The sequence below is a fragment of the Athalia rosae genome, chromosome 6 (assembly GCF_917208135.1).
Source record: "Athalia rosae chromosome 6, iyAthRosa1.1, whole genome shotgun sequence".
In the NCBI taxonomy this organism is placed as follows: Eukaryota; Metazoa; Arthropoda; class Insecta; order Hymenoptera; family Athaliidae; genus Athalia; species Athalia rosae.
Window position 1 is genome coordinate 12,341,821 of NC_064031.1, and position 11,854 is coordinate 12,353,674.

The 11,854-nt window shown below is 36.5% G+C and overlaps 1 protein-coding gene across 7 annotated transcripts in view; it reads left to right on the plus strand.

Annotated features, from left to right (window-relative positions):
• Positions 1-10,496, plus strand: part of LOC105690431 — a 189,833-nt gene extending 179,337 nt beyond the window's left edge. The window contains exons 12-19 of one of the 7 annotated variants that reach the window (XR_007279016.1): positions 1,098-1,249; positions 1,361-1,433; positions 1,541-1,594; positions 4,644-4,774; positions 5,193-5,349; positions 6,242-6,337; positions 8,878-8,978; positions 9,181-9,273. Coding sequence is in view for 2 of the 7 variants with exons in the window: in XM_048657359.1 (XP_048513316.1) it covers positions 1,098-1,249; positions 1,361-1,433; positions 1,541-1,562 (247 nt within the window). In the remaining 5 variants the exon portion in view is untranslated. Of the gene's footprint in view, positions 1-1,097; positions 1,250-1,360; positions 1,434-1,540; positions 5,137-5,192; positions 5,350-6,241; positions 6,338-8,877; positions 8,979-9,180; positions 9,274-10,278 lie in introns of those variants that run through there. The other 6 variants (XR_007279017.1, XR_007279019.1, XR_007279020.1 and 3 more) reach the window with 6 other exon arrangements.
• Positions 10,497-11,854: the final 1,358 nt, after the last annotated feature.

Consider the following 11,854-nt stretch of genomic DNA (forward strand, 5'->3'; position numbering starts at 1 on the left):
GTGAGTGTTATATCGATATTAGATTTTCAGTAAAAAATAACACCGATAGAAAATCATTGTCATCCCTTCTTTTCCCGTGCCTATAATTCACGCGCGCTAACAATAAGTCACCTAAATTCAGGGGATCCTCTTTCGGGGGGCCTTTCGTTAGACCTCCTCTGTACAAATGATAATAATTGGTGAACTGATACTCCTTGGTTGTCGTTGCCAAAATTCTTGATTCCTCGCTTCGAAGCGTCCGTTATATCTCCGCCAATTTAAAACGCGTATGTACCACAAGGCTGATCAATCAATCCCCACGTTCGCCCTCACCTCCTTTATCGCTCCCCATTTTCGCTGTAAGAGATGTTCCTCGAAGCATAACTGACACTTAAATATATACGTGCGACTAGTGTGGGTAATCTCACGTATACTATATCACTATACGTGGACGTCAGGAGGATTCGAAGAAATTCATACATACGTATATATATTTTTTCACCCTCTCGCTCTTTTCTATACACACACATATATGTATATACATAGTTTTGTAGAAGTTATTATGCACGTTGATATATATGTGTATATAAATAATATGTATATACGTAAACTTGGGGTGTCTTACGAGTGTGGGTGTAAAGTTATTAAACTTGTAATGGCAAAAGTTCAGACGGAGATGGGATACCAGAGTAAAGCCGCGGGACCAGATGGGTATTTCGGACTAACGTGTAGAATCGTGATAGATATATTGACTGATCGCTACGCAAATACGATCTTATAATACGAGGTAGTGAGAAAAACCGAATTTTCCGCAGACCCGTACGAGGGGTAATACTAATACCTTATACGACGAGTGCTTGGTGCATGCACAGCATATGCCTAGAGTTCCGTACGTCGAAATTGAGGTGAAATTCGCCACAAGGTTCATCCCAAGAAATTGCGAAACTTTTACCCGGGATCCGGTTGATAGTTTATTACCGAACTATAGGTACTCGCGTATATAGATGTGAGATACAGCTTTATCTTACATTTATAGAACGACCCTCGTCCTCCGTTTGACTTTATTACTTTTATTCATGAAAGACAATGTAAAATTAATGTAATACGAATTATTTCAGATTGCCCAATGGACACATAAATTTTGAGAAATTCTGGCAGCTTGCTAAACAAGTTACCGAATTTATCGCTTGGAAACAAGTCGCCTGTCCGTTTGAGAAGAACGCCCGTGTCATAGCGTTTCTTCAAGCAAGTCCCGTACTCACGGAAAACTGTGAGTACAAAAAATAAGAATTACACATTTTGTGGGAACGGAAAAAACAATTTTTGCTTTTTTTGTCTTCATCTATTTAAATATTTACTCTGTATTGCTTTTTCTTCACAGCATTAGCTTTAGCGTCTTTTGAATGTGAACCACCCGATAATAACCCAGAAAAAGAACGGTATAAGTCGTTGAAGTGAGTATAATTTTATTATGTTTATTACTGTTTTATGAAGAAATTACCTATATTAAATTATAGTACCAATAAAACTGATATCAATCTTGCTTTTTTTTTTATCGCAGATCCGAGTTGAACGCCCAGTGAAATCATGGTTTCAAATACATCGTATGGAAAAGGTACTGAATATGAATACGGATATTATTTAACGTACTATTATGTACAATTAACTTTATTGAATTTTGAAATGCGAACGATGCGAATGAAGTGATTCCAAAGTTGGACTTTAAACGTACATAGACCTACCTATATATTTATAGTCAAAGTAGGTAGGTATTACTGTGTTTAATACCCAACAATTAATGGAATGATCCGCGTTTATCCGTAATCGCGGTGACGGTAATAGAAATTTCAGGTCGATAGAACATTAACGGATGCAACAACTGAAAAAAATTGAAACTAAAAATTTACAACAATACCTGTCTGAAAACCGGCTTACATTGAAAATCAATTTAAGTAGGTGAATTATCTGTGAAAAACTTCCGTTAATTACCGATTGCATTTTTGTTCTAACACAACGAATTTTGGACAGAGTTCTACTGCAGCTCTCAAATTTACAATATCTTTACTATTCCAGATATTACTTTGTTTTCCGCATCATGCAGAAATTATGAAAACGAAGTTGTGACAAGGGTATATTTCATAATTTTTTGAATACGGTAATAGTTTTGAAATTAAATCATTCACTATGAAATTCAATTCCATCTACAGTATCGTATAGAAGTAAGAATAGTTCCTAAGCCTCATCAAACCTCATGCGTTAAAGACTCTAAAATATAAGCTCGATTCATTCGACGATTGAACTGAAAGACTAAAATTAGAGGCGAAATAATGATACAATAAGCGATATGATTTTACAATCGAAACTTGACTTGAGAAAATTCATACCTAAAATTTCACGCATTTTCTTTTTTCTTACTAAACAGGAGCACCTTATCATATTCGTGTATACACTCTGTCATTGAGTTTTTATTTCCTTCCCATATTAATTTATCGGGTACCAAGCATGACGCGATATTTTTATACTGACAATGAATTTCATTTTACTGCTACCTGTCGACGCGGAAAATTTCATTCTCTCGATTTTTCATCGCGTTATTTTGGACTTTTTAGGGCACGAGGTATGTAACTTGTAAATAGCCCTTTTGATATATGCTAAATTAGGTGTGTGTAGGTTTGTTCCTGTAGTCTAAGTTCGATTTAGGAAAAAAATAAAGTAACTCGGTTCACGTACTTAAACGGAATAAGTTTCTAGATGAAATAAAAATTCAAACAGAATCACCCAAAATACTTATCAAATTACATCACATTCACTACGTGTATTCTACTGTTGTCAAATAAAAAAAAAAAAGAAGGAATCCTATGCAATCAAAATAATCCGAATAACAAACACTCTACCTGCGCAGTCCGACGAATCCAAATAATAACTGCATTTTGTACATTATTATAACGATTTATAACTCGATTAAGTTATCCGGTGTAATGTATATTACGTAATTTGAAACAACTGTCTCATATTTCGCCAAAATATGATGTTAGGTTTGAAGCACAATTATTAATACAAGTTACAACAATTTTAAAGTTTAAAAATGTACATGCGTATACTTTATCAAATTTTCTGATGAATTTGAAAGTATAGGGACCAAGTTAATTTCTCCTAAATATAAAAATCGCGAAATTCCCATGTTATGATATACATTATATTATGATTCTTCAATCTTTTATATTCTTTAATTGCATTTATCAATTTTATTCGATAACAATTGGGATTATTTTGAGTGACAGCTAATAGATAATATAGGGGAAGAAAAATAATGATAATAAAATTGTCCTGCATCCTAAATCAATCAAATGCCTTAAATATGAACATTGATATTTTGAGTCCGTCATTCTTCTGCTGTGTGCGATTAGTTTAATGCGTTTCAATCGGTATTCGAATTCATCAATCCTAACTCTCGTCAGTTCGTGTGTAAGGCATTTGAAACAATAGAGTATATATTGAAGTTATGCGGCTACTATTATGCACGGTATCATAAAGTATTGAAAATAAATATACGTATAGATAGAATTCCACAATCAAATTGTCAATATTCATAACTACAATTAGTAACTCTGAACCTAATATTTCCTTCGTTATAGCAAAACGAATGTATTGTTCATCCATTTCGGCGTAGCACATTTGCGTAATACACATTTCATATTGTTCACTCGCTCTCAAATTAAAACATCCTTTTTTTCGGGGTGACAATCTATCACATTGGTGAAAAACTATGGAAAATACCTTCATTAACCATGTATGTTACACCGTAAAAGAAGGGAAATTCAAAAGTAAATTTTTTGCTTTGATTTTATTCATGATAGATATAAAAAATGCTATCACCTAAGCACTATGACATCTAGATATATAATTATCACCTGTAAATAAATAAAAAACTGTCGTGTATATATTCGTTGTCTAGATATAAAAGTTAGTTAATAGTTTATACTATAGTCGCGTAATTTTTCGAGTGATTGTCGAGATTTACCGAAGTTCTCGCCTGATAAACTCGTCGAGGATTATGTTATCATAATACGTATTAACTATCCAGATCGTTGTAATTACGACAGGTCACATAACGTTTGCTTTGCTCTAGTCAATAGCTATTAGTTGAAGTATTTGAATTAAGAGCACTAAAAGAAATTCTGGATATTGACGACAGATAGATTGATCGAACAGATCTTATTATATACGGTGCATTAATTAACGATTACTCTCACTCGTGCATGATGAATTTATAATCCATCTATAGTTGGTATTCAGAATTTTTTTTTTAAATACATTTTATATTTTTATGTATATTAAATTATAGTTACGCCTAATTAGATTAAGATTGATTTATATTTACTTTTGTAGGTTTCTTCTGTACCATGTACTTTGCTTAACATTCCCACAGATAATAATTAAGGTCTAGCCGCGTGCATTCGCATAGGTACCACATTTTTTTTTTTTTCTTATCCGAGAGCACTGATAGTGCCAGAATTATTTGTATAATACCGAATTACTTTAAAAAAAACTCATACAAATAATAATAATAATTTTTCTCGTTTATTCTATAAACTGTATTAAAGTCCACAACACAATCATAAAATCCTGCGTACCATTCATTTATCTTGTTTACTCATTTTCAGCCATTTTGTACAAACCGCATAATTACACCATTCATATATTGAACAAATGAGGAAAATGTGAGTATTCCGCGTTTATTTGTTACATAGCAGTCTTGACAGTGACGATTCATCGGAAACGATTATGGAAAAAGGTATTTACAATCTATAATCTCATGTAAAATTCATAAATAATGTTTTTCATACATTGCAAAGTTCTGTTGCAAATGATAGGAATGTTAAAGACTAAACGTAGCTCTTCTGAAATAATGATGAATATTAGCAGTTTCGCTGTGACGAATCATAAGTCATAATTATTTTTTTCAAGCACAAAATTATGAACTTTCGAACTCATTATTCATTGTAAATATTGCTTCTTTATAATATACTTGAATCAAACACGTCAATGACATGCTAAACCTAAATATAATCTATTGTAAATAGATTCAATATCAGAACGCAACAATTATGTAGAAACAATAAATGTCTATTGAATAAAGTGCAGATTAACATAATACTCTATCGAAATTGTCTTTGGATGCAACCTTTATTCGAATGAAATTATTGATGCAGTGCGTTACTCGTGCTAAAGAATCGCCGATGACCACAGCTGGATTAAAGTAACCAAAACTGGTAAATCTACCCCATGCCCAGTTCGTCATGAAGCTCGCATGGCTCTACCGACTCGAGAGATCAACCTCATGTGAATAATCATCGCTATCCAGAACAAGTGGGTATTTCACGTTGACGTTGAAAAAAAATTGAATTTTCGGAAAATTTTGATTAAACAGGAACAGAAATTAAACTAAAAAAAAAATCCCATCGAGATATCTCGATTTTTTTACGTTTCAGAGAGACAAATTCACGATACCTCGAACAATTTGATAGATAAATCAATTTAGCGTGCAGATTCGGATTCGTGGGACTAAACACATGAGACTATCTCATGAAAACAAATTTAAAAGAAAAATCGATTCTTTAGTCTGAGAATCAAAAGTTCTAAGACTATAGTCTTTGGAGTTTTTCACCCCGAAATTCCAAAGAATCGCCCCAAAAATTAGCGAAGACTTTGAAAAGTGAAGCTCTCAACACCGCCGTTCAGTTTTTCATGGAAAAAAAGTTCACGGAAAATTTCGAGTAGTCTCGGAACAGTCAATTGCGAACGTGCAATTCGGTATTCAATCATTGCAGCGTCTCATGCGTATATCTTTTGAGAAAGGATAGAAGAAGCTAGCGAAGAGAGAGAGACGTATGTTTGGGTAAGGATTAGTACGCGGTTACTGCTACGCCATATATTTTGTTGACCATGAGTCCAGAGTACAGTTTTGATTGAGCAGTCACTCGGGAAGTAGTGTTCCGTTCGATCTACGTATTTTAAAAAATTGCTCGACAATCGGTAGCTACAGTAAGACCTATATCATTGGAAATTTTGTGAATTCCGTAACTCGGGGATTTTTCCATAAGCACTGGTGAGCATAATTTTTTTACCGTGACCATCGTATATTCGGGATTTTGGTTTAAAATTATGCTTCATTGTCATTTCATGAACGAATTTATTGATAGATTTGAGGTTCAATATTACAATTTCACTTGGTTCCTGACATAATATTTTCGCATTTCAGATTCATACTTGACAGAGGTCGAAGATGCCTAGTTCTTCGCGATACAGTTCAACTTTCAACTACTATCCCTACGTTGTGCTGAAAAATTCGTGTAAGGTAAGAAATGATTGTTATCGTGTATTCGTTGACTTGTGATGAGATCAGAAGTGGATTGTCTGATTTGCATTACTGGAACCAGAATGCATTCCATGAGCGTACTAGAATTGATATTCTATAAAACTTCACCTTTTACCTCAAAAATGAATAACTAAATTATTTAATTGAATTTATGATTCGGTACGATGCTTCTAAATTGATGTGTTCATTCGTTTGATAACTAAATTCTAAAATGAACCTGATTTCTATATAATCTCACATGTGAAGCGAATTATATTTTGTACGTCTGCAGATTATAAGTAATTACTTCGATCGCTAACTTTGGTGAAGATATTCTTGATTTTTTACATTTTGGACCGATGAACTGGCGATAACTCGGTCAATTTTGAAGATAAATCATTTTAACTTTCAAATTCAAATTCCTGCAATCAAAATACATAGGAATAGCATAGAAAACTTCATAAAAAAAATTATTGAATTTCGTCTCAAATTTTGAGAAAATCCTAAGGCTATAGGCTTACCGTTTTTTCGGGTCAAAATGTGAAGTATTTCTAAAATCGATTGCAGGTGACTTTTCTTGTGTATTTTTGCACAAGGAATACGAATACGTCGTTTAAATTGAGTTAGGAATAAATCCCATCGAGATATCATCGATTTTTCACATTTTGGACCGATAAACTGGCGATAACTCGGTCAATTTTAAAGATAGATCATTTTAACTTTCAAATTTGGATTCCTGAGATCAAAATACATAGGAATAGCATAGGAAACTCCATAAAAAAAAATGATTGAATTTTGTCTCAAATTTTGAGAAAATCCTGAGACTATAGGCTTACCATTTTTCCGGGTCAAGTTGTAAAGTATTCCGGAAATAAAATGCAGGACGCTTTCCTCATGTTTTTCTTTGCGTAAGCGTGCGATTTCATGCTGACGCTTGACGCAGATTTTTAAGCATCAAGTGTAGTTACGAGGTATTATTTCCACTGAAACGCCATCGAAATTCTAATTGTATATTCATCATTATTTATTGATTGTAATCATCAGTGATCGTTATCACAGATTTATTTCCAATTTCCGCTGATTTTTGGCATTTTTTTTTTCGATTTTTATATAATTTTCTTATTGACTTTTCAATTACTAAATATTTCTGACCCTTTGAAGGCTCCTCATGATTTGAAACTGAAAATACGTTATCCTAGATTTATTTCTGAATTTTCCCCGATTTTTAGCAATTTTTTCTGTTATTTTGTGATTTTTTCCGATCTTTCTCCTATTTTTCTGAATATGTATGAATTTTCCCGCTGCTGGCCACATGGTCACGACACGTGATGACGTCACGTGGTCATGTCACGTGGCCGGACTCGCGAATACAGCTAGCGCCATGTGGCGGAATTTTCGTGAACTAAAATTCCAAGTTTCTTGCCCCTTGACGTCAGGCAATGTGATGCGTGAAAGAGATGTATTTCGTGTCAATACTTTTCCGGTTTCGTTCGGAGAACCGACAAAACTTCTGCCGTTTCTTTTTCGGGAGAATGGTCAATCCTTTTGCATTTTTGCTCAAAGCTAGTGACAAAACTTCTGCCTCTATTGTCGAGACGAGGGGTCAATACTTTTCCGTTTTTGCTCAAAGGAGGGTCAAAACTTTTGCATCTTTCTTTTACCTCTCTTTCACGCATCACATTGCCTGACGTCAAGGGGCAAGAAACTTGGGATTTTAGTTTACGAAAATTCCGCCACATAGCGCTAGCTGTATTCGCGAGTCCGGTCACGTGGCCATATAGAGGCGGGGCGGCTAAATTGAAAAATCTTCTGAAAAATCGGGAAAAAATTGGAAATAATTGCAAAAGATCAGGGAAAAATTAGAGATGAATCTTTGATCACGTACCTTTATTTCTGGAACGTCAGCATTAAATTGCACCTGTATGAATACGAATACGTCAATGAAATTGAGTTACGAATGAATCCTGTCGAGATATCCTTGATTTTTCACATTTTGGAGCGATGAATTGGTCAATTTTTAAGATAAAATTATTTAGCTCGCGTTTCGGATTCCTGAGATCAATATACATGGAAATACCATCGAGAACTTCATATAAAAAGTATGAATTTTCATCTCAGATTTTGAGAAAATCCCAAGGCTATAGGCTTACCGTTTTTTCGTGTCAGAATGTGAAGTATTCATATTTTGCAATCTCGGGAATCTGCATCTGGAGTCCAAATTCATTCGTATGCAGAATGAAAAAAGTTGGCGCCGTAACTTTGTGCTGAGAATATTCTTTGTCGTTGAACTTTCGAACAATTAGGTATAATTAATTACACGTTAATGAACTCTCATACTAGTTCTTAATCAATCATGATGTTCTGAAGTGCGGGATAGTGGTCCCTGCGTTCGAACACTATGATTCGTCTATCTGCAGGATTTGGGAATTTATCATAGGTCGAGAAATGATTTCCGCTATTATATCGTCAACCAATTTATTCATATATCTTAGGTTCAGGTTTACAATTTTACTTTATTTCATGTATGACATTTCTTTCAGGCTTTCAATCAGTCATCACTGTGCCTAGTGCATCGCAGTACTCATTCAACTCCCAACCACGAAGGGCAGGAGTTATATGGCATCGCACAATTCGTTTGCAGGTAGGAAATAAGTATCAGTACGATATAAGTTAGAGTATATTATAAAAATATATTCAATGTAATATATTATAACATCACATTGGCTGTAATATAGTAACAGATAATACATAACATTAAACTAATATATTGACATAGAATATCATATTGGTAATAACATATTCTTATATTACGTCATTATAAATGCACTTTTTGTATATTTCAGGTACTCTGAGATGCTGTCGCCGCAGTTATGACCCCCTGGACCTCCCCTGTTCATCAGGGGGAGTCCAGGGACCCGTCCCCTGGGACTGCGCGGCCTCCCACCGCCCCCGGGGTCCCAGGGGACCCAGTCCCCGAGGACTTGTCTCCGGGGATTCGGTATCCCCGCTGGAGGGGATGCCAAATCCCGAGGGACATGTCCTCGGGACTGGTCTTCGGGGACGCAAGTTCCCCCAGGGACACGTCCCCGGAGATGCGGTATCCCCGCTGGAGGGGATGCCGTGTCTTTGGGGGCGTGGCCTTGGGGGAATAAGCGTCCTCGAAAATCCCGGGAAAAGGAGGTCCCAAGCGGACACTTTGTTTTTCGTTTCTCTAGAGAAATCAAGAAAACGAGTGACCGCTTGGGACCTCCTTTTCCCGGGATTTTCGAGGACGCTTATTCCCCCAAGGCCACGCCCCCAAAGACACGGCATCCCCTCCAGCGGGGATACCGCATCTCCGGGGACGTGTCCCTGGGGGAACTTGCGTCCCCGAAGACCAGTCCCGAGGACATGTCCCTCGGGATTTGGCATCCCCTCCAGCGGGGATACCGAATCCCCGGAGACAAGTCCTCGGGGACTGGGTCCCCTGGGACCCCGGGGGCGGTGGGAGGCCGCGCAGTCCCAGGGGACGGGTCCCTGGACTCCCCCTGATGAACAGGGGAAGTCCAGGGGGTCATAAGTTGGAGGATATGCGACCTGTAACATAAATAACAGATATACAATTAATCAACTGATTACATAACTCACCTAATGTATGACTTATTTTATAATGTAAGTATGTCTTGTATAAGTATAAGACATTTGAATTATAATAAATTGTACCAAGTTATATGATAATCGAATATTGGGTTGCCTTATTGGCGTGTCTGATGAATTTTATTATGGGGGTGTATGCATTTACCGAGTCTATTGGGTAATGCTGTGTGATCTGATTTTATGAGGAGGATTTTGAAAATATTTTCCAAGGGGTTGCAATTTATATACTAGGGACTCTCGAAGAGATAAATTGAATGAAACATACCTCCGCAAAAAAAAGGAGTTGTACGTCTCATGTGTTGCAGATCCATCTCTACCGGAACAGGATGGAGAGGAGTCGATCTTTGGAGAGACTCGTTCATGTCCTGATTTGCTTGCATCGCGCAATGGGCATCTACCAGAAAGAAAAAAAAATATCACATGTACAATTCAAGTCATGATATAACAACTGCTTATATTTGTACTCTATTTGTATCCACGAAAAAAATCAATAAATCATTCCGTATCTCATTGAGAAAAGAAATTAAGTGATTCATTGTAAAATCATCCCTACGAATTTTTCCTGGAACTGCATTGAGTGCATTTGCGATACATCCTTGAGCAAAGCTCGTAATAACGTAATCAAACTACAATGAAAAACCGACGCTCGAGCGATTTGAAAACTATTTCATTGACGGCCCGAAAAAATCTGAAAAATTTTGTATAGAAAGTTGATTGAGAATAATAGCTATATCTTATTTGTATTATATAGATAGATCAATTGATTATCTCCGAATTCTAGAAAACAGAATGAAACGCGTAATTCAATTGAAAAGACATCTCTCAGAATTTTAAAGGACTGTTCAGAACCCGGGCTAGTATATTTCTAACGACCGTTTTTAGTATGATATAGTCGAGAGCGAGTGATCAAAACACGTATAGGAATGTTTGCGCAACCGATTTCAGCAATATGCGACTCAATTTTATGTGAAGTTCTGCTCACCGTTCCCTCTCTCCATCGTCGCTCTGATGAACCTGCGTTACTACTAATGTCGCTTCTGATGTCGCCTCTGATGTCGCCGCTCCTGTCGCCGAAGCCGAACTGCCGTCGAATCCAAGACGGAAGACCTGCAACACATATGTACTCTGTTGACCATGTGCCAAATTTCACGCTCCCGATCGGATGATTCGTGATCGGCTGCAATTCGGTCGATTAGTATACATATACCGCTTTGTGCCTGAATGAATGCACTTGTTAATTAATCATCATCGATCGAATAATTGAACTCTGATCAGTTTACGGATATTTGTGTCATATTACGACGACTAATCGATCATGGGTATCAGGAGAACAGGAAAACCGAGGCGGTATTTCGGAATTCGGAATTCAGGATTTGGGCCAAAAAATTTTTTAGGTATCAGGAGAACAGGAAAACCGAGGAGGTATTTCGGAATTTAGAATTTAGGCCCAAAAATTTTCCGAGTATCAGGAGAACAGAAAAACCGAGGAGGTATTCCGAAATCCGGTGCCTCATCATGTGCATGCGTTCCACCCTGTTTCTTTATTCCTAGTATGGAAGAGAGAGCAACTGATGCATTGCAGGACTGACTGCATGCATTCCTGTGTCTTTGATCGTTCAATCATGCTTTAAATCAGAATCGATAATGCAGAGCTCTAGATTGCCGGCCCTGAAAATTGAAAGTTTGCCGAAAAGTGGAGATTTGTATCAGGAGAACAGGAAACCCGAGGAGGTGGTCCGAAACTTGGTGCCTCATCATGTGCATGCATTCAATCCTTCATGATTATTCCTAGTCTGATAGAAAGAGCGACTGATTCTTTGCAGAACTAACTATATGCCTGCCCGTGTATTCATTTATTCAATAAATCGTAGATGAAAGAGA